At 42.8% G+C, this 24,032-nt stretch overlaps 1 protein-coding gene across 1 annotated transcript in view; it reads left to right on the top strand.

Moving 5' to 3' along the window:
* Positions 1 to 23,023, top strand: part of fgf11a (fibroblast growth factor 11a) — a 96,021-nt gene extending 72,998 nt beyond the window's left edge. The window contains exons 5-6 of the mRNA XM_069159183.1: positions 20,640 to 20,838; positions 22,881 to 23,023. Coding sequence (XP_069015284.1) covers positions 20,640 to 20,838; positions 22,881 to 23,023 — 342 coding nt within the window. The remainder of the gene's footprint in view (positions 1 to 20,639; positions 20,839 to 22,880) is intronic.
* The last annotated feature ends 1,009 nt before the right edge of the window (positions 23,024 to 24,032 follow it).

Below are 24,032 nucleotides of genomic sequence, written 5' to 3'. Positions count from 1 at the left end.
TGCTTGATTATATATTCCACTTTTATTTTGTTGTGTAACTTAGTCAATAAATGAAAGAAGAAAGGAAGAAAATGAGGGATTAGAGGATGGCAGAGTCATGTAAGGAAATTTCGGTTGAGATCAGCGATGCCCGTAGAGAACTACTCTTTTCCCTCTGTCATCTACGGGGAGATCAAAGGTCAGGGCGAGCTACATCACTATAGATTTGGTTTCTTGTTCAAAACAGCAGGGTCCATTAGTAGAAATGTCGTTTTTAGACTGATTTCCCTCTGATGGTTTGATAAAAGAGCTGATGAACGCTCAAGCAAAACGTGTAAATAAACTCGTGCATCCTTAGGGTACATTTTTTGTAAATTGTTTGGTCAAATCTGTGAAGTTTTATGATTAACTGATGATGTCAGCACTGGTCTGACCGGTGGTCTGATCTGTCGGGTCGAGAGCTAAAAATGGTTGACTTTAACTTTAACAGCCACCCATGCTGGAGGCTGATGTTAGCAGCTGCTTGTCTGTAATTTTAGCTCACTCTTCGTGACATTTTTTGAAACACGGGGTAAGACACTGAGGTCAGTGATTTTGATTTACTTCGATTTGCATCTCTTTGAAGTTGTCGTGCATCTGTTTTTGTTAATTTTATGCCGCATTTATTTGACTGTTATGTGTTTGATTGACTTCTCACCGATGTTCACGTTAACAACATGTTAACTGTCCGCTCTTAACCAGGGTGTTATGTTGATTCACTCTCTTCTAATGTCGGTCTCAAGGGGCCATTCGAGGAACTGAGGTTTTGGTCATTTAAGCATGGGCTTCATTTTTCAGACCTGGAGTTTGCTGCTTTGTCCTACCAAAGGACGACCGGAGGATGTAGGAGATAGAGTTGGGATGTTGAAAAATGACTTGCCTATGTCAGTAGTTTACCACAGAAGTTGACAGTGGGTACAGCACCGACAGTTTTCAGATGTCAGCCATCAGAATCCCACTGATCCCAGAGTCTTGAAGTTTCCACAAAGTGTTCACAAATATCTCTAAAAGCTGTTTTAACATCTTTTGGAAAATGTAAAAAAAAATAAAAAATAATGACTGAATAAAAAAATTTACTTTAAAATGCAATAAATACCTATATTACGTTTATTATTTAGGTTAGATGTCTGGTGTTTCCCTCCCAAACACACATCATGAATAATTGATTACATATCACACAATAAATTCCCAGCTCCACTCTTTGGCTTCGTTTAAGCAAACACTCAGACAACCAGGCGCATTTACACACCAGCAGTGAAAGCAGCTCCAAGGTAGAAAAATACATAGAAATAATTTTTCTGAGGAGGAATTTTTCTCTCCTGAGTGTTGATTTCCCCTTCCTCAGTGCAGAAGTAAGCAGCCCTGAGAGATATTTGAAGATTACCCAAAACAACACTTTGGGGCTTTTTTTTTCAACAGAGAAACAAAAGGAGATAGAAAATGCATTTAAACCGTGAGGTAATCTAGAAAAATAACATACTTGTAATGCCTTAGCGGTGGATTTGGGAGTTGTTTTGCACAAGATAAACAAGGGAGTGGAAGTGACGAAATGATGGAGGAAATGTCCCTTTGTCCTTACATGAGCCTCTTGTTTCCGGAGGATGAAACGAGATGATGATAGAGGTGAGACGGAGAGTAGAGGAGGGAGTCACTGCAAAGTATCAAGGTTTTTTTCCTTCTGGATGTGCCGGAAGGAAATGAAGTTTGGACACATAAGCTTAGAAACTGAGTTAAAACTGAATGGGGTGGATGTAACATTTGTGATATTCTTACACCTGCAGTGCAAAGTTTCTGACAGTATATTCACGCAACACACGTGATTCTGTATTCAAGACCTCAAACTCCTTGAGAATAAAAGGGCTGGCGGGGCAGTTTGATTGAGCGGCCAGGCTGGATCTTAGCACCAGTAATAACAAACAGGGCTGATTGTTGTCACTCTCTTGAGAGGAAGGAAGACTGAAGGATAGGAGGAGGGTGCTGGTGGGTGGGGTGGGGGTGGGGGGGCGGGAGGGTTGGGAGGAGAATGATGGTCTGACAGGCCCAGACTCCGAGCGAACATAACGTCTCCTCGGGGAGCAACAACTGCCGCCATGCTCATCTTTCTTCCCCCTCCCTCCTCCTCCTCCCTTTACCCCCCCCCCCCTTCTGTCTCACTTGTACAGCTTTTACTCACCCGTCAGTCTGTCCTGCTCCCTGTCCAGCCATTTGTGTCTGTTGGCGTCTCTCCTGGTTTGCCCCCCCCTTTTTGCTTTTTGTCACCCCATGAACCACTTTTATTCAGAATACGTCTCCCTGTCTTGATGTGTCCCTTATCTGCAGTCCTTGTCCTAGCTCTGTCCTCTACTTCTCTGTTCTCCTTTCCCCTCTCTCCCCGTGTCCTCCACCTCCTCGCCCTGAAACCTTTCCCTCCTACTGTCAGCTCCTCAGTCTCACATTTCTATTCTTCCATCTTTAAATCAAAACTCCTTCATCTTTCACCGCAGAGAAATTCGATTTTTAACACGTCTCTTTGTGGTTATTCCTGGATACCAATTTTTTTCAACTAATATTGACATTTAAAAGATTAAAAAAAAAACATGTAGAATAGACATTAAAGATATTTCCATTTGTTCTAGCTTACTAACTTCCCCACTTACCAATCAAATGATGTTAGTTGCTGTCAGGTTAGCAATTCTCTTATGACTGACAGCTGTCCCAGGTGAAGTCGGTTGTCAGGGTAACATTCTCCTAGCACAAGACACATGCTTCAGGGATAATATTTAGCACCACGACTCTGAAAATATAATGTAATAATATAAGTCACACATTGATTGGAAATCTAATTTACAACGTACAGACCAGGGAATTTAAACCGCTCTACAGTCAGTGGTGGAGAGAGTCATCCAATCTTTCACTTCATCTTTCAGTGTTTACTGTTTAGAGGGATCGACTGGCACAAATGAAATATCGTATTTATTATTATGTTTTAATTGGTGGATAATCACCTAAATCTAAGAAGTGATTTTTACCTTAAAATGATCTCTTCGTACATCAGGTCCTCTTACATGGAGCACATCATGTTGCTCCGGCGTGGTAGTCAAGAAAGGACAAACCAAACACTGGCTCAAGAGGGGGACTCTCCTACATGCTTGGAGGGGGAGCAGAAGGCGAGTTGATTGCAATCTACATCCTCACTGCTATTCTACATTCTGGTTTTAAGTAAATATCCTGATCATTTAAACAACGGTTGCCTGTGGGGAACAGATTGGAGGTGTCAATATAGTGCCGACAACTTGGCGCAGAGTCCCAAAGGACCATAAATAGTTTAAGGCAGGTTCAAGTGAAAGGAATGTAAAAATACTCCTTTACCTCAAAAAGTAATTTATTATTGCACTTCAGCCATTGCACATTCATGTGAGCAGCAACACATGACAGATTGTGCAGACCCCCCCGCCCCCCTCTTTCGGAGTTAGCTATTATTGTACTGTTTATGTTTTACTCATGCATAGATGTGAACGCATAATTTTTTTGTGGAAGCTGGTCAAGGTGGAGTTAAAGGTAACTATTTTTATTGTAAGCTACTATTGTATATTTTCATCTATAAGAAAGGACTACTTCTTAAATACTATTCATACAGTATGAGATTTGTGCAAAAGCTTCCTTTGATAAATGGAAGGAAAAGTCCAGTATTTTCCATCGAAATGCAGTGATACTTATGAAGCAGCGTAACATGGACGTGTGTAAAAGTACATGGAGTGTAAATGCCAAAAACTAGTGAAGGCACTCGTTTAACTTCCACCACCATGTACAATAGAACTCCCTTTAATCCAATAGCCTGACAATACTCTGCCCTTGTGATTATTAAATTCTGTAATTATATGTAAAGAATGCATTACAGACTGTTAGATTAAAATTGTATCATAATATATTCTGAACGGTTTTAGTTACAGAGTGAACTTCGCCACAGAGGAAAGATAAACCTGGACATAAACGTATCTCTGCTCAGTAATCCTCATATTGTCCTTCTAAGCGAGCGAACTACTTGCAGCAGTTCAGTGATAATAATACTCTGCAATAATTAAAGCTTGACTTTGTGATGATAACTTGCAGGAGCATAAACTTTTTCATCCCAGAGCCAGATAGTCCAGCTGTAAGAAGAAAGAGGCCAGATGGGCTGTGTGTATCCATCTGTCTTCACACATCCCCTGCATACACAATCCCTCTTCATCATTATGTTGTCGCCTTCACCTCTGCATTACCTTTATTCATCTGGTCACCGAACATCTCTCTTCATTTCCCCACCGAGCACCTCTCGTCCCATTATGTCTGACTCCTTACGAAGCTTAAATCATGCATATTGAGACAGCACTTACGAGCAAATTAGCATTTCGCAGCTGTCTGTCGTGCATTTATTTTGTTGCCAGGAAATTATAGGAAACAATAAATGTTCCTTTTAGGGTTTTGATATTAATGCAGGGACAAGAAGCGGGTCTGTGGAGGTCTGCACAGCGGCTGGGCAGCTCTCCTGGAGAACCGGGGCGTGTGGGAGTAGCTCAGCAGAGGTTAATGCTGGGGGGAAACTCCTTGTCATGGCTCCATTGTCTGAGGCAGCAGGGACCCGCTTACCTGTGGGCACCTCCTGAAAATTGCTTTCTGATAAAAATAGTGCTCAGCCGCGGACCTGGCCCACTTTGTAAGCAGTGTGCTCTGGAAAAGCCTCCCGGGTAGAGAGACGGCAGCGGAGAGGGAGGGAGGAGCGATGTGTGGATGGTGGGAGGGGGGTCGGCGTGGTGTTTTGAGATGTAGTCGAAGGCACTCACACAGCGAAAAAAAAGGACCTGCACACACACACACACACACACACACACACACACACACACACACACACACACACACACACACACACACACACACACACACACATTGCACCACTCCCCTGTGCAATTTAGCCACCCTCCACATCCCCACAAACACACATGTGCAGCCAGGTATAAACAATCTGACAGAGGCAGGCAGACATAATTGGGCCGGACTCCGATACCCGGGACCAGCTCTGGCCAAACTCTCCGCAGTTAAAAGTTGAGCAAAGTAAAACTTTGCTCAGATGACATTGTGGATCTGTGCTCTGAGGATAAATGAACACAGCCCCATTTCTGACCCAAGACTGAGAATTAACCCATGAATGAAACCCATATACGCTTCTGTGCTTCCAGGGGGAGGAAGGAGGAGGAGGGGGGGGGGGGGTTAAACATGTATACTGTGGTGTGCCTGTCATGTGCAATGGTGTTACTTTGTTCTTGTGAAACACTGTTCAAATTGAGTCCCACACTAGAATGAGCTGTTATTACTACACCCTTATTACATGCGAGCAAAACCCAGGAATTTAAAGACCACAAGTTAGACATAAGACACACTCTGCCCTTTTTACTCTTCTGGAAATCATTATTTTATCCCCCTTTAAGGTCACAACAGCAGTGCAAACACTGAAAGTTTGCATTGCAATGAAATTGCTGTGATGAGATCATCAAAACCAAGATGATGGTTTGGGTTCAGACCTGTTTTAAAACTAATACTTGGGCGACCTTTGTCATGATGGTTACAATAGTAAACACTTTGTTAAAAAAGCATCTGATGTTTAGTTGACCCATCCATCCACATCGACCTTCTTCCTGAACAGAGTTTGTCACTTTATAGCAACGTCATCATCTTAATTACTACAGCTGCCAGAGGTCTTTGTAACATGGTGGTTAATGGTTGTCAATTTTGGGACCTTGGTGACCTTTAAGCCGGTAATTTCGTACAGCTCTTGGGAATCGTAGAGCTTTGAGTAGAGGACACCATCATAGATTAATTTTGTGAATATAGCTTATTAGCACAGTTGTCCCATTCTCTATTAGAGTATTTCAACTTGTTCAGAGGCTGGGTTTAAAGATGATGATGAGACAGGAGCTGTATTGTGCATATTTTGAATAAACTGCTTGTAAAGCATGTTTGCAGCTAAGCTAACAAGCTGGCTGCCTTGCGTGCTTGAGGTTACCTCACCTGCTGCAGTAGTTTACCAGCTAGCCCGATGAGTAGCTACGCAAGTTAATGTATGTGAGTTGTAATGTGTTGACTGTTCTCCACTTTTTATTCTTTAATCACAGAGTGAGAAGGTTGTTACTATAAATGGTTTCCCAGTTTTCTACCCCACACTTACCCAGTTATTTCGTTTATTTCGCCTTTCCTAAAAAGTACCTTCTTTAAATGTTACTCCCTCGTTGCCCATAATCTTGCTTTCCTCCAATGTTTTATTTAAAGATCTCTCTTGAATGATAATTCTATCTGATGTGTTTTTCACACACACACAAAAAAAAATCAATTATCCTGTAAAAAATCCTTTAAATAGCATCTACTCCTTCTCACTCATTATAAATTCCAGAATATATAATGCAAACATATTTAATTTCTAAAGTTTAACTGCTGGACATAAAGATGTTTCCTACTTTACTCCAAAGTTCAATCTTAGTGTTTTTGAGTTTCAAGTTTCATCATATTTAAGTAAGTTGAATTTGATTTTCATTTAAACTGTGTGTGATGCCACAAATCCTGCTCGTTGGCCCACCCTTTAAAGACAGACTTCCACGAAGTGCAAAGAAACTTTTCTGCTTCAGCTTTCTATTTTTGAACTTTGCACATATATCACAGTGCACTGTGAAGCTCAAACGTTCACATTTTCACATTCACATCGCAGGCTGTGTTATGAAGTGTTACCATATCTCCCACCAGTTCACTTTTCCTCGTTTGTTGTTCAGTCTTCCTCATGTTCCCTCCCCTCCCCTCCCTGTTCTCTGCACGGTTTGTGGCCTCCTCAAAGCTCCTCTCTGGGGATTCCTTTGAGAAGCATGGAAGTGCCGGTCACTAACCAGGGAACACCGCCGCTCATCCAGGAGAGCAGGGTGAAGATGGAGAGAGAAGAAATAGAGAAGTGAAGAAAGATATGCAGGGGAAGGAAGAGACCTGATTTCATATCCACCAGAATGCAGCAGCTGCATCCAGAACCAACACAATAGCTTTGCTGCATTTTTAAAAGTTAGGCCTGTCCCACTGAGCTGAGGTGGAAGACCCAAGTTTCCTGTTTTCTAATCATTACTAACAATCCATAAACATGCACGCACACAGAGGATCACATAAACACAAGAAGACGTGTGTGTGTTCAGATGCAGTCGTGATAATTTATAGGCACCCAAACATAATTGGGAAGAGGAGGTTTAAAGGTTTTTATTGTAAATGACTGCCTGAGCAGACTTTTCTTTATAATTTCCATGCTGTGGCATTTTGCTGCTCTGTCTCACAAAACCAGTTAATTGGGATGGATGGTCTTTGGTGATGTAGAGTTACCACATCCATCATCACACTGTTCTATAACCAGCGAGCACTTCCTTTCTCTGTAGAGACTGGCTGAGATAAAGTGTGCGTGCGTGAGTGTGTGTGTGTGTGTGTGTGTGTGTGTGTGCGTGTGTGTGTGTGTGTGTGTGTGTGTGTGTGTGTGTGTTGGTGGGAGGAGGGGGGGACAGCCTCTTCAAGGTATTTAGTTCACTTGGTTTTCCTGCAGAGCTCTTGTGAAGAGTAGGTCAGAAGATTCATGCCGGGATGAGGACGCATGAATAACTTTCCTGTTTAACTCATGAGGACAGAAACAGAAGGATTTTCTTTACTGTTTATTGATAACACAATGCTGTTTGAGGAACAAGCGCAAAGTCAGGTTATAGTCCGTATTCGGATAATAAGTAATTAATTGCACTGTAGTTAAGTTGAATTTTGGTATGCATCGATTGAGCACCACAAGACGGTATGATTTATTTCATGCATACTCCTGTTTACAAGTCAAAGCTGTTAGACCTTAAACCTGCAATTCCTGTTATCTCTGACACGTTATCACTTCAGCAAACATTTTCTTATATATATACAACCAATAGATAACTTAAGCATTCATTTGAATTGGTGGTTGTGTTTACCTGATGAATGGAAGTGGAAAATTGACTAACTTTTAGCTCTATTTTGGTCTCGACCATCTCCTGCGGGGCATGTCTGCATCTCAAACTGCTAAATGCTCCACTTTAACAGCTTCTTGCTAACTTTTTCTCTTGCGTTCTTCTTCTGCCTTTTCTACTGGCCAGATAGCACGTTTCCTGCTGTGGCCAAAATCAACAATGTTAGAGCAGTGACAGTGAACCAGAGGAGTAAAGGTGTGAGTCATTAAATCAAAACAATGACCTGAAAGATGCCATAAAGCTCCAAAGAGGTGAAGGAAAGTACAGAAATAGGGCAGTTTATATTGTCCACATGTTATGAAGGACGTAAAGTTATTCATGAGACATGGTAGGTTGGTTGCAGCCGGAAGCAGTCTTCCAGTCAGCACCCGGGACAGCTCCCCAGCTCCTTCCTGCAGCAGAATCAGCACCTTGGAGAGCACCACAGTGCAATCCTGACTCCAGCTTTCACACCCACCTTGTTAGGACCAGATCTTCAGATGTTTCACTTTGGTTGGAACCAAAATAGTGAATGTGAAAGGTCCACTGTCCGGATCAGGGGACCAATATTCAATCTGACCAAAAAAAAAAAGGTGTTCTCAGTCCGGATCAAACTGAACCATGGTTTAGTTAATTTCGAGTTAAAACTCTTTCTGGATGGTTCGGAGTTTTAAACCAATTGCAGGAAGTCAAGAGAGGAATAGAGGAAGAAAAATAACTTGAACAGAAGTCAAAATGAACAGCGGTTGCACATGAGGAAAGAAGGTTTGACACAGCAACTAAAAATCACAACTAAATGCTGAAACTTAAAACATATTTTCTTAAAGGAAAATAAGCGCTGGTAGTAATACCATAGTAGTGACAATGAAAGAAATCTGTTTGTTAAGTTTTTTCTCCAGTCAAATAGAAAAAAAACTACCGGCCGGAGTGACAACACATCGACGTCAGACATGCCCTTCTTCAAAGCAATCAATGTCAAGTGTAGTGAAACGCAACTCAAGTAGGTGATGACAACAGAACGCAGAGATAACGACATCAAATGTATACAATGTAAGAAAAACATGAGCCTTGGTTTGGACTCTGGTGTGAACACGCTCTTAAGATTATTTTGTCACAGTACAGTTGTGTTTATATTCATTGTTTCTCCTCAAAACAAATGCTGTACATGCATTCTTGATGACCGACAAATATGTTAGCCAATGTGTTTTCTTGCTCATAAAACTATTTTAAAAGTTGCCAGTTTTCCCCCTGTTGGATTTTACGGTCTGTTACTCCCGTCCTCCTTCATTTTTCATGGCTTATGGTTTCATACTAGTAGAGTAGTCAGCAGCACTGTGTATTATGTTTACAGCAGGTTGCTCTGTACTGATTTGATTCACTCACATCGCAGTGTCACTTTTTGACCCCAGCAGGGAACTATTTTCATTAATACGACCATAAAAGCCCACTGACACTACCTGCTCTGGACCAAACAGACGCAGTTAGCAACTACCTGGTGAAGAGAGGATCATCCAGCAACTAAAGAGCTGCTTGTATGTTACTGTTGTGGTTGCAACTTCTTTTCACTGCCCCCAAGCTGCCAGTTCATCTAAGTGACTTGTTACATTCTGCAGGATTTGACTGCAACACTGATTCGAAGGAATTTTGTGAGACTTTAAGACTGTTAGATGAAAGAAGAGAAGTTTATTAACCACACAAAGCTACCAAATGTTGACTGCATGACTATTAACATTTAACTTTGAAGCAGCTTATTCTGGAAAAATGTAAGTTTGCTGTCATCAGCTTTATTATGCTCAAGTATTGCTGAAGTCTACCGTGGACTCATGTACATTATAATTTTGGCATGTATATTTTGATCACTTCTAAAAATGCGTTCCAGCATTTGTAGATGAACTGCCAGTTATAGTGGTATACATACGTGTCTGCAGTATATTAGTATGTAAAAGTACTCACTGTCTCCTACACACATACACACTCATTTGTGCACCCCCTCATGCACAAACAGAAGCTCCTGACAGGTGGCAAACTGGCAATTAGTCTGTTCCCTCAATAAAGTCTTCTTACAGTATGACCCGAGAAGACCGGGCTGCCGGCACGTGCGCACGCACACGCACACACACACACACACACACACACACACACACACACACACACACACACACACACACACACACACCTCCAAACTCCTCTCCTCTGACCTTCCTCACCCGCCCATCGAATCAGAAAAAGCTTGTCTCTTTTTCTTTGAGTCAGCACTCTTGTTTCCTTTCCTCTGCTTTCCTTCCTCTCTCTCTCGCTCTCTGTGTCTTTTGCACTCTGATCGACCCCCCATCCCCCCGCGCTTCCTCCCTCCCACCCCTCCCTCCACCCCCTCCACCCCCTCCACGCCCCCGTCAGGCAGGCACACCTTCCTCCTCTGATGTGGCTGCTAAAAGTGTGCAGATGCATGTGGCCTTGAGGAAGGAGGTGGGGAGGGATGTGAAGGATGGAGGAAGGCGGAGAGGATACCAAAAAAAATAAAACAGAGAGAGAGGAAGATGAGAGAGTGGCGTAGAAGGAGAGATGTAAAAGGCTGTGCGGCGGTGAGGCAGGTTATCTCGCGTTCCCTTTGGAAAATCCCCAAACGCACAGCGAGGGTCTGGCAGTCAAGGTGAGAAGCAGAGGACATCCCTCCCTCCCCCTACTGCTTCTTCCCCCTTGTGCACCCGCCTGCACCCTCTCCAGCTGTTCTCATTACACTCTGTGTGTGTGTGTGTGTGTGTGTGTGTGTGCGTGCGTGCGTGTGTGTGTGTGTTTTTCTCAACTCATTTGTCTGGGTGTGTGTTTGTGTTTCATGTGTACATTTTGTTTATTCATCCTTTTGTTTAGTCAAGTCTCATGAATGTGTGTTTACATATGTGTTTCTGGGCGATATTTCTCGTGCTTGTGTGTGTGTGTGTGTGTGTGTGTGTGTGTGTGTGTGTGTGTGTGTGCGTGTGTGCGTGTGCGTGCTGTCTGGATTCGGTGAGCCCATCAGGCTGGTCGAGCTCCACCGCTCCTCATGGTGTCCCTGTAAATGCCAGAATGTTGGCACAGACGAGCACCCCTCTCCGCCTGAAGTGCTAAAAACTTCTTTCTCCTCTCTGTCGGTCAGCATCTCGCAGGCACTCACGAGGCTTCGCAAGAGCGGTGAGAGGCCAAAAAGTGGAAATCAGACAGAAAAAGACAGAAAAGACTTTTAAAACCAGCAGTTAGGTTGTTGTTCGGCCTGTCAGATTGTCAAAGAAACCGCTGCTTCTTGAGGAGGAACGTGTTATTTTGTTAAATCTGTGACTCAAACAGACGTTTTAACTTTTTCAAACCTACATGCGTTATGTAACATATCTTGTGTTTTAAGTAATAGAATATTGTTGTGTCAGGTTTCACGAGGTGAAGCTCCTCCAGCTCGTTATCACAGCTCATCACAAGTCCAGAAGTGCACTCAGAGAGCACAGACCTCCGCCAATGGCATATAATCCACCCATCTATGCAAATTTGCCAATGTAACCACTATATATGTCTGAATAGACCGTATTTCCTATTGGAATCATGTGAAAACATGCTTGTGCTGAAGTGTCACACCTAAGATGATCCACTGGTTCTGGTTCTCATCGGTGAAACCAATATCCCAGAGGGCTCCATAAAGACTGCTTGCTGCATTAAGTTTCAGTACATGCTTATCTCAGAGGATTACTGGGATTGTGGACTGTTACATAGAGTCATCGTACTTCTAGAATGGCCTATGTTTTGTCACAATTAAACTTTACTGCCATCTAGTAGATGTTAAGAAGTATGGCGTTTGCCCTGTCTCAATAATACTTGGATCCACCCTGTGACTCAGATCCAACGTTTAATGGGTTCTCCCTTGGACTGATGCTCTATCCTAACACCAAGTTTCAGGAAAATCAGGCCGGTAGTTTACCCGCATTCCTGCTGACACACAAATAAATTACATCAAAAAACATAACTTCCTTGGCAGAGTTAATAAATTGAATTATATGAATCTTAAAGTAATGGGAGAGGGGGCGGGAGGGTGGCAACATGTTTGAATTTCAATGATTTAGATTATCTTAAACCTTGTATTAAAATGTTCTAATTGCAGCTCGACTACAAAGAGATCATTTCTCTTATTATTTTTTTAAAGGCACAATCTCTTACATAAGTGTAAACCGATAGGTCACTACTGGATTGGAGCCTGCTACTAATTTTTTGCAGTGACTCACACTCAGAACAAATCCGTTTGTTTATGACGCTGTCAAAGGTTTGTTTATGTGTCGTTTTTGTCAGCATAGCCATATATTTTAGATGAGAATCATTTGAATTCAAATCAATGACACTTTATATGCAAATGCACTTGGAATACGGAGAACCACAAAAATTACTGATCGTCCGTTTGAACGGGGCTCACATATTTCCTGTCTTGTTTTGCTGTCTCACAGTAATAGAGCAGACTCACCCGCAGCTACAGTGAAGATGACACAGCCCTTTTTTTTTTTTTTCAGAGTGAAGCATCTTTTTGTGTAGAAAAAAAAAAAAAATCTCTTAACAGCTCTGTGTACACTTGTAGCGCAAGTCAACCAGAAAAATGTTGCTTTTAAGACTCGAGCAAACAGACTCTTTGCTGGTGCTACTATGGGGTTTGACAAAATTGCTTTGAATGTCAGAGGTTGTTTTTCACTTGTAGATGTCGATGTTTTTTAACACTTGAGCCGGGCTAGTTTATCCACCGGAGGATACGGCGCTGCCTCGGAAATGGACGTTTTCATGTCGACTTTTCTTCCCGAAATGCTGAGTGATGGTTGTAATTTACAATCTGAAAGAAACAGCGCCGATGATAATGCAAAAAAAGAATACCGGCAGGGCTGCATGTTGTCCATGCATAAATTAATACATAATAATTATGCCTATCTTTAGAGAATTGTTTTGCAAGCTCCTGTGATGCTTCCTCAGCTGTTTGTCCTCAATTAAAGTTGTTTTTCTGCTCATTTGCTCAGATAACAATCAGCTTTGCTGGTAAACAGTCTTTTGTAAGGACAACCTTGCTCTTTGTGCTTTTGGTGCTGATTTCTATCCTCCTGACAAGGAGTTTCATCTGCATCTCTCCTACAGGCACAAAATCGTCCCATTTTGTTCCCCTATCAGGTTTGTCCGCTGCCAAAATCCTGCCGTCATCTGTTCTGGTTCAAATTTTACATTAGTAACCAGTCGTTCGTTTCAAAGCAACACCGTTTCAGGATGACCACTAAAACATAAAAATCCGCAGAGGCGAGTGCTTTTTGGATGAAAGAAAACAGCTCCCAATTCATGATCAAACCAATATATTTTTATAACCCGGCCCTTCCTTGAAACTTTTTCCCCCCCGCAGGATATTTTTTATGACACTGTCTGTTTTATTGGATCGTGAAGTGAAGAGACAGGACAGAGAGGCGCAGGCTGGAGATGGGAGCTGACAGACAGCTGACTGACTTGAGGTTGAACTTGGCCTTTTGACATCGTGCGCCACATCCCCATGCAACAAAGAACAACTTTCACACATTTCTCTTTGCTAAAAGACGAGTTAGACAGAAGTTTTGGTTTCATTTTTTTTCTTTAAAGCTGCATGAACAAATATTTGATGATTCTATATCTGTCAAATTTACTACATGTAACATGAAAGTGGTCAAACCCACCAAGAATGATCAACAACTGCGCGAGTTGAGTTCATACTGACGTAGGGCGATCGCGACAGCCCAGGAGGTGATCCCGTATTTTGTCACTCAAATTGGATTTGACTGTTTAATCCGAAAATTTGACTATGTATTCTTTTTTTAATATAGAAATTCTGCAGCACGCTTTTGTTTATCTTTGGATCGTCGAGGTTCTCCCATCTAGTCCGCTAATGGCAGACAGTGGAGCTGTCGCCCTCGGCCTCTCGTCGCCCCTGTTTGCTTCCCCTTAACTGTGACCGCCGTGGTCAAAAACATTTCCTCACACCCCCAAAAATGTTGCTTCCGTCCAAACCACCCTGTGTCCCTTACCACCGCCACGCAAGCTACCAACTCCCGACTTTCTGCTGCAAGGCCCGACGAACTTGACATCAGAGTATACACGGAGGCCGATGCAGGGTCCCCTTCCGGTAACACCCGCCCTCAAACCCCGACCTCAGCGTGGTGAGGCCTGTTCACCCTTCGTACGCCTCCAGGATCAAACTCTGCTTCTTCCTCCAGAGGGAAGCGGGACATTTTATATCTAAACTAAAAAAAAAACACAAAAAAAACAGCTTGACTCTAAGAATCTCAGTCGACTGTTGAGTCTCGTGTTAGATTTGAACTGTTAGACTTTGAATAAAGTCTCATTAATGCAAACCTCACCTCACCTACCTACGCCAAAGGTAATGCTCACTATTTGCTATCTCTATATTTATCATAAACGCTGCTGTTGGCCCACAAAAGCCCATCCGATGCAGTTACAGCTGTGACAGGACAGCTGGTATCGATCAGTCGCAGCTGCTGACACATGAACCCACAAACGTCATTTCCTGAAAGTTGTTACAAAAGTGTATATTTCCTCAGTCGTGTAGAGTACAAACACAAACATCCACACACACACATGCACACGTGCCTTGACATACATGCGTCCTATCGACGGTGTGAAATACGTTCGTCCTCTGGGACGCGGTCGATAAGTGTCTCCGACTTGAAGCCCCTGGATTAACCTGTTCTTGCCCGATTGCAGCTTGTAAATTCTTCACGCTCGGGTGCGTCGCCGTGTCGCGCGTCCCATCAAACCCTAATCCAGGTTTTTTTTCTGCCCCGATACCGATTGACTTTTCTCAGAGGTCTTGCGTAGAAACAATTCCCCCCCCCTCCCCCTCCTCCCCAGCCGAATGCCTGGGCGGCTCATTGGTTAACGGCAGCTGTGTGCCTGCAAACGGGCCTGAATAATGTCTTTAGGCGTCAGCGGATGGAAATAAGATGAGACTGTGTGTCATTACCGGAGAATAACCCTGCTGTACTTTATCTGTTTCTGCTTCTTTACTTCTCATGTTGTTGTTGTTGTTGTTTTTTTTTATCCCTCATTTTTTTTTCTTCTCTTCCTTCTTCTTCTCTTGTATCATTCTGTCTCCCTTGCTTCCCGTGCTGCTCCCTCTCTTCCTCTCCACCGCTCTCTTTTCCCCTCCTCTGTCTGTGGGAGTGAGTGATGAGGGAGGGAGCCGGTCCATCCGTCACTTTGGATGCTGTGTGTGTGTGTGTGTGTGTGTGTGTGTGTGTGTGTGTGTGTGTGTGTGTGTGTGTGTGTGTGTGTGTGTGTGTGTGTGTGTGTGTGTGTGTGTGCGTATGCATGTCATCTGGCACTGGGTGGCCTCCCACTGATGTAAGAGGGATCCGTCATGTCTCTCTGTCACAACAGCAGACACGCATGAGTGGATGAAAACACACACACACCTCAACACACACACACACACACACACACACACACACACACACACACACATACAAACATCTTGTCTCCACTAACTGTAACAGAAGATTTCTCAATCTTCGATGTGATTAGTGAATGTGTAAGAAATGTTTTACTGTTTTGTCTGTTCATTTCCTCACCTCTCTCTCTTCCTACTATTTTGTTCTACTCTAGAAAGCAGTAAATCTGTCATGGACAAATGAAAGTTAAGAGATTTAGAAATCAGGACTTAAATATAATTCCAAAGCTAAAAACAGCTGTTGAAGCTGCTAATAGGCTTTGGAGTTGTACATGTCAGTTATATCTTATTGCATTATTGTTATTTTGTGTCTATTTCTGTATCCAGAGGCTTATAATACAACCCATTGGGACTAAATGTGTCTTATGTGGTGCGTAAAAAGCATCACAGAGAGAAACCTCGTGCGGATTTGTCGCTGTTGTCCAACTGGAGTGGTTCTTAGCGGGCTAAAAGCACTCCTTTGGGGAGAGATAAGTGTTATGGAGTGGGGCAAGTAGACACCAGTTCATTTTGGAGCATCGTGAGCAGCAGCAGGAGCTCCAGGACCGGCTGCGTGTTTGGAGCAGCCCCTGCTGAACACAGGAGGAACTGCATTAATGGTGCGGAGGTCTGGTTTGTCAGGTGACAGATAGTTTTCACTGTTTCTATTAGTCGAGCTGGTTTAGTGTTGCGGGTGAAGCAGTGTGACGACCTTTCCTCAGCTTTTGATGAAGAGGAAACAATCAGTCAGAAATCAGCCTGAAGTCTGTTCAGATTAAACTGTGCAGACAGATGTTCATCTGTCCCCTGTCTGTCTGCTGGGTGAATAATGCGTCTCTATAAACGGCTGCTTAATAGTTTGTTATCCTATAAAGCAGCATTGCTGATGGCGCCCTGAGTGCGTGTTTGTGACTAAGTGCATGAATCTGGAGTCGGGCCAAGAAATAAATACTTTAATTTAACATTAAATCATCATATCAACACATTTTTTAGTAGTTGTTTTACAAATGTCAGTTAAAAATGTATAATAATTAAAGATTGTTTTCAAATATTTCGAACATTTATTGACAATTGGTTCATTGGTGAGTGTGTTCCAACACGACATCATGCACGCAAGCTACGCACAAGTCTTTCTGTTTTCCTGCTGGAGGATTAAATCAGTGCAGCAGTCAAATTACGTGAGCGATTAACGGTGTATTTTACAAGGAGAATTCATAAATATGTGATTCCCGATGATTGATTTCCGGCTTGTTTTTCTTATCATGTTTACTGACTGGAAGTCTTTTCCTTAACCACCACTTACTATGTGAGATTTAAACCTGGATTTGAAACGTTGTCTCACCATCTGCTAGTTCATAACTACTTTGAGGACTGTTTATTTGTTTATTTCCTGTCAACGTTGGAGACACAAGATGACAGATGAGGAAACATGCTGCCCTTAAAAATCAGTCCGAGCCGTCAGGAGTCTGAGCGGACGTGACATCTTGACGGGGTTGAAATGTTAAGAAGACACCAGCGTGCAGTTTAGGCACATATGATCTGTAGGTTTAATGTAAAGATGCAAAAGCACAGTGGAGTGTACATTTGATCTAGCACCACGTCAGGGAGAAAAGAAGTTGTGAGAGATTATGTTTCAAAAATAATATGCAGAAAAAAATATACGTATTATGTATTTATGTATACAGCGGAGCATGTGGGATACTTAGTTTCTTTCAGTTATTTAAGACAATTCTATGTTCTCTGGTATTTTGTTTCTGCTAAGTTACACCGACTTTAAGATGATTTAGGGAACACAAATTAAAATACAAAAGTATCTCTTTTTATCATGGTTTTGACGGTTTGTTTTTTCCATTACGTTTTAGAAAACATAAAAAAAAAAACAGATAGCAGTTTTATTAAAGAACAATCAAACATTCTCCAAAAATTTACAATATCATCACATCAAAGCAGGACCCATCTTTTTGAAGTAAAACAGTAAAAACTCTTCATTACAATTAAGAGTCTTGCAGTCCTAATTTGTATTATTATTATTATTATTATTATTATTATTATTATTATTATAGTATTGGCAGCAAAATTGACTTGAAACATCCAAAGCAGAAGTACTTATGAGGCAGTAGAAGGAGGCATTTCAGAGATACATTACTGTGTAACCTGTATTTTAATGTGTTGGCTGGTTTACCTATTTTAAACACAGTCTTATACCAGTGTGATATTAAAACTGCTGGTTAAGTCTGAAGTCAAGTACAATTTAACTATTACTACAAGTAACTATTAGCAACAAAACATACTTACAGTGCTAAAAGTAGACATGTTATTGCGAATTGCCTCCAGATTATCGTCTACTACATGCTTAAGTGCCATTTTCTTGTTCTAGCCGGTTCAGGTGGTAACGTAACAGGTAGGAAGTTTTGTCTAGTGATTCCGAAGTTGGGGGTTGAGGCCCTCCAAAGGGTCACAAGATTGATTTTAGGGGTTGTGAGTAGTGAGGCATGAAATGAGCATGTTCTGCTACATAAAACTGTAGAGCTGCAGTGTTTGGTAGATTTATTGAATAATGGACGAAAAATGTATGAGCAGCTATTTTAGTAACCAGGTAATCGTTTCAGTCATTAAATGAGCCGTTCGCAGTTTCACTTCACCCGCTGTGTGTATCTTTGAACGTAACCTTTGAGAAAAGCCTATGCCACTGTTGCGAGCAACCAGGACTGAACAGTTGCATGTTCTAAAGTGGTTGTTTGCTGATTTTCATTGACCAACATTAAATTGCTTTGTTTTCTGCACTGTATAGGAGACCTTTGATGAAGTCACCTCTAGTTCTAGAAAATGTACCTTTTTCACTGCTTTTAAGTTTATTACATCAAATGATAAAAAAAAAATTGTTTTTAAAGATTTGCATGCACATTTCTTCAATCTTTGATACTCATAATACTGGGGAGCTAATTGGGCCTTGAGCAATTATAAAAGTGTCCAAGAAGTTTAGTGGAGGCATTTATTTTTGATGGAACTATAAACAACTCGTACACATCCGACACATGTAAACACTTGACTGCTTTTTGTCAGGAGTCATGAGCTAAAGTTTAATCTGTGCTTACTTATAAATGAACACGAAGTCTGAAAAGTAGCCACACTTACAAATGAAGGGAGTCATATTTCTGTCTGATATTTGGTTTTTATAACGAATAGTAAAATACCATAAAATGGTAATAGTCCTCTATCTCCAAATTGTACTCAAACGATAATTCCAATTTATTTCAACATAGTGTTTTTCTCTTAATGTGACTCCTGTAGATCGATGGGGCATGCTAATGTTGCACTCTTCACCTCATTTGTAGAGATTTGGGGACTCACAGCAAAACAGTGTATATTCTGTATAATCCCTGCAACTCTAAAACGTGACCGTATATGCTGGATAATTTAATTTTGATAAGATAAGAAAATAAACTTTGAAAACGTTTCATGCAAAAGCAAGTTTCTTGAAAAGCTAGATCGAGCTAACGGCTGTAATACACAGTGTAGTTTTTCGGTGCAAAATCCTTCTTTCTTGGAAACTCTAAAATGGAGGTGGAGAGTGTGTAGTCAGCGTTACCCGCAGAACCACGACAGCCACGTGAATGGAAAATACGCGAAACTGAAATGAATCGGGATTAAAGTACTTATGCAGTTAGTTTCCAGCACTGTAAAATGACAAACGCTGCACTATTCCAGGAGGAAACGGTTAGTAGCCATCCAACTTTGCATGTTTCCACTCTTGCTTATTTGCGGCGGTCTCCCAGGATTACAGCGGCTAATCAGAAAACCCTCCTTCGCACAAGGTTGGTCATGGATTGGTAACAATACAGCCGCAACACACATTAATTTACACACACGCCCTACACTTTACCCAAATGGCCAGATTCAGTTTAATTCACGTAATTCATCAATTAATGAACTCCAGTGGGCCTGAGCTGGTGATCAGACTTTTCAAAGCAAGCTTCAACACCTTAAAGTTCCCTCCACACACACACACACACATACACAGAGTGTCGAGAAGATGAGGCGCGTCACACTGCAGTGCAAACACAATTAATGATAGCAATCTGATTGCACCTTCAGAGACGCTGCAGACCTTTGGATTTCACTCTGTGCTAATAGAGCTAAGGTAATGGGGGGGCCAGGAAATAAATGGCTGCCTAAGTGAATGGATGTGTAATTAAAGAATGGGCAATACAGTCAATGTAATTAGCTTGTTTATGTGCGGTACAATGGTTATGGGCAGGTGTTAAGGCCCTGCAGTGGCAGACAACCTGAGAGAGGGAGAGAGAGAGAGGACAGATAGAAGATGGAGGGATGTGGGGAGGAGGGAGGGGGGTGAGAGACACAGAGAGAGAGAGAGAGAGAGAGAGAGAGAGAGAGAGAGAGAGAGAGAGAGCAAACTCCTTATTCAGGCTTTTTCTGCTCACCCGTCACATCAAGGCTCCAAATCAATTCTGCAAATTGGTTTGTTCCTCGACAAGGTTACCAAATGACGGAGGGATGGAGGGAATGAAGTGGAGAAGGAGAGGCGGAATATGAGATGGAGAAGGAATATGTGCGAGCTGTAACGAGAGAGAGAGAGAGAGAGAGAGAGAGAGAGAGAGATGGGGGAGGGCGGGGGATGTCCCCTTGTTGACGTATTGTCTAATGCGGAGCTTTGCAAGTCTGTGCTTGTGTGTGAGCTGAAGGCCGACGGCGGGGTCGTTACACTATGGAGGGAGGTGAAGGATCCGGTTGATTGTTGTTTGTTACAGGTAAACCCAACCGGCTGAGTTATGACATCCCGGCTTACAAACCACTTTGTCCATGTGGTAAACAGAAGTGTGCACATGTTGGAATCAGTTTGTTGGTGTGTGTGTGTGTGTGTGTGTGTGTGTGTTTGCACTTCGTTGATGCAGCCAGATGCTCCTGTAACCCTGTCACGATGAAATGTGGAGCCCATTTCCTCCCATTCCCAGCTGAGCCGGTGGAATTGGAGAGTAAATATATAAATAATAGAACAGATAAAAAATGGCAGACACTCCAAATGTGTTATTCTTCTACTCTGACCCGATGTGTGTGTGTGTGTGTGTGTGTGTGTGTGTGTGTGTGTGTGTGTGTGTGTGTGTGTGTGTGTGTGTGTGTGTGTGTGCGTGTGTGCATGCGTGTGTGTCTTTCAGGAACACTTCACGCCTGAGTGTAAGTTTAAGGAGTGTGTCTTTGAGAACTACTACGTCACCTACTCGTCCATCCTGTACAGACAGACCCAGTCGGGGCGGGCCTGGTACATCGGCATCAACCGGGACGGGCAAGTCATGAAGGGAAACCGCGTGAAGAAGACCAAGGGAGCTGCTCACTTCCTGCCTAAACTTATTGAAGGTACTACACATGAAGATATACTGGACATGCTGCTCCAGAGGCTTTTATTTTGTGTTCGTCCTGCTTAAATGTTCCGCAGAAGAAGTTGGAGATATAGGTAGCACTTCTTTCTCCATCAACCATGGTAGCTAAAACACATCAGTCTGTGTTATGTCAAATAGCTTTTGAAAAGACAGAACAGGCCAGATATTTAAACAATCTACGGGGGCCCAGAAACTGTCAGAGGCCTATGGAAGAAGTTTGAGGCGAGTCCTCTTGTGCACACATAATTTGACTCAGTTTTAAAACAACACTTTGGCAGTACAAATTACATTTGAATGGACTGTGATAGGTATATATACCACCTTTTCACCTTATGTGTAACAGTTATGGTTTTGAGTCATAGCCATTTCAAATGTATCTTTATTGAAACGTTCTATCGATACATTATTTCTACACCCCCCCCCCCCTCCCCGTAGGCCTATTTCAATGCTTTGCGTTATTCTCCAAAGTTACTGAGGAAGAAGGCATGCTTGGAAATGCTAATGTGTTTGTCCGATGACATTGCTCCCTGTCCTTTGTGATAACTTGCATTGACAACCTGACAGTCCTTTTCTCAACAGTTCAACCTTTTAGCAAGAAGCTCTTCATCGAATGGACAAGAAGCATCAAAAATAAGCTAAATGGAGTGAGAGGAGCGGCCCATGAAAAATATTTATACGAGGGCCAATCACAGTTATGTTACGCTGCAGGAGAAATGTCTAAGCTCTTGTTAACTTGCTGCAAAATCAGTCATCATTGTGTTACATGGAAACGTAAAATTTGTCCTGACCTGTAAGTGCTATGTCAAGATGCAGCCAGCTTTTGAAACATTGCCACCAGTATTTAACACTGAAACAAAATACTACACCATAAATATGTAATAGTAGAGACATGGGATAAACAAAATGTTGTAACAATGTTGACGGTTTTCATTATTTACTATAACAAACAACATTTTCTACTGTATTTACACTTTAAAAACAGTTATGCGCATCTAATCCTAATTCTAATATTTAGGGAGGCACAGAAGTAGGAAAAGCAGAGATTCATTAATTGATTAAAAGGGTAGTTAATTGATTTGTGGCCACTTGTGGTCAGCAGAATCATCAGGAAACACATACAGTGGTACCTTGTAAAGTTGACTGATGAACAAGTCAGCAAAGCATTTGCCTGTTTCCACATTTAGCACACACTGACCCATTTTCATTTGGCCATTTCAATCCGGACATATGCGATCGGACCACAGGCGGCCAGGAAAAGTACAGGTGGAAACACACCCAAGCTTTTCCAGAAGAAAAAAGTTTGAAAGTCTGATCTGTTCGGGGCCACATTTGGAGGTGGCCTTGAACGCACGTGTCCACATTCGTTTAGCAGCGCAAACGCAATGCGACCTCAGGACGCGTTGTAAGACCGCCTACTCAGCTGACGTCCTCTGAATATCAATACAAAATAAATGCAGCTCCACGTTTCTGTGTCGGTATCTGACCCGGTGCTCCGGTGTGTTACCGTCACGTTACAGCAGGTTCCTCGGTTGTTGTTGTTGTTGTTGTTTTGTTTTGTTTTTCCTCCATTGAGTCTTTCACCTGATCTGATCTCTGCCTGCTCTTCTTTTATTTTGCATTTAATGTGCTGTATGATTCTGCTGATCAGCTGAACTGTAGCCGACTGACAGCAGGAGAAACTTACTGCAAACTGACGTTAGGAAGCAGCTGATTAGTGAATTCAAACACACAACGCTTGTTTCGCCCAAGCCTCCTCCGGCTTTATCTTTTTTTCTTGTAGTTATACACATCATCCACAGCAGTGGGAGACACGCAGCGGAGACGCGCTGCGGATCAATAATTAATTAATAATTAATTAATCTGGGGAGCCGAATGTTTCAGGCTGTGAATTAGACTTACAAACTCCAGTGTTCAGACATTTCCAAACAGTTAACTAAAGCAGTGGCAAGTGAAGTCATATCCTTAGTAGGCCTATGTTTCCAGGTGATTTAACTCTGTCTTTCCCTTCTCCCTCTCCAGTGGCCATGTACAGGGAGCCCTCCCTACATGACGTTGCCGAGCAGAGTCCGCCCAGAAAAACACCCAAGACCTCCAGTGACTCGCCTGTGCTCCAGAACGGCAAGAAGGACCCTCAATCAAAAACCAAAACCTCCTCCTCCTAGCGCTCAGAGACACGGGGGGTGGGGGGGTGGACGACTGGGGGCAAAAGGGCACCAGAGGACACCTGAACAAGGTTGGAAGGGCTACCCCCCCCTCCCCCCACCTGCTGCCTGTACTACTGACCCCACAAGGCACTTGTGGAGAAAAGGAGCAGGTCCAGGCAGACTGGAGCTGGCCAACGGGAAGCCCTTTTTACCTTCACAGAGCCCCATCCACACCAGCCCTCCACCTTCTTATTCAGTACCCTCTGTGACTAGCAGAGCCTGGGATATAAAAGCAATAACTCCATGGAGAGGTGAACAGTGGCCTAGCATTGTACAGCATGTCACCACAGCGTGTTTAACCAGCTGGAAGGAAACCCCACGCGCCTTCTAGTCTCCATCAGCGGCATCCAACCAAATATCCGAGCAAAGTCTTCCTGGTTTGACCACAACGGGTGCAATCGGGCAGATCGGTCCCTCTGCAGCACATTTCTTTACAAATGGGTTGTGTTTTTATTTCCCCGAAGGGTTTCAATGCTAATGTTAGCTTCACAGAGACCCTCGCAGACTTTAAGTTCTGCAGCCATCTGCTCAGTCCACGTCTTCTGTGTGTGTCAGCAACTTTATGAGATGGCCTGAATACCCTTTTGTGTGTGTGTGTGTGTGTGTGTGTGTGTGTGTGTGTGTGTGTGTGTGTGTGTGTTTGTGTGTGTGTGTGTTTGTGTTTTCCCTTCTTTCATTCACCTTTGGCACGAATTGATTAGTTTGTGACATGGACTCAATTTTCCACTCTGCGGCACAAGAAAACCCCTCCCGTCCTCTCCGGCTCTGTTAATGGAGTCTGGGGCTGATCAGAATCTTTCGACCCTTAAATGAGGGGCCAAGAGCTCCCTCAGCCCACCGCGGAGGCACACACACACCCATTATTATACTGGCATTTACACACACGCGTGTGCAGAGATGCACACGCTTTATCGCCTCGGCATCCGTGAGCGACGACCGCAGAAAATGATCTCACGACTTAACGCAC

This window comes from Embiotoca jacksoni, unplaced genomic scaffold (genome assembly GCF_022577435.1).
Source record: "Embiotoca jacksoni isolate LCO1_2020_lvr unplaced genomic scaffold, fEmbJac1.0.p SCAF_24, whole genome shotgun sequence".
NCBI classification, from domain to species: Eukaryota; Metazoa; Chordata; class Actinopteri; family Embiotocidae; genus Embiotoca; species Embiotoca jacksoni.
This window is presented reverse-complemented; position numbering and strand designations above follow the sequence as displayed.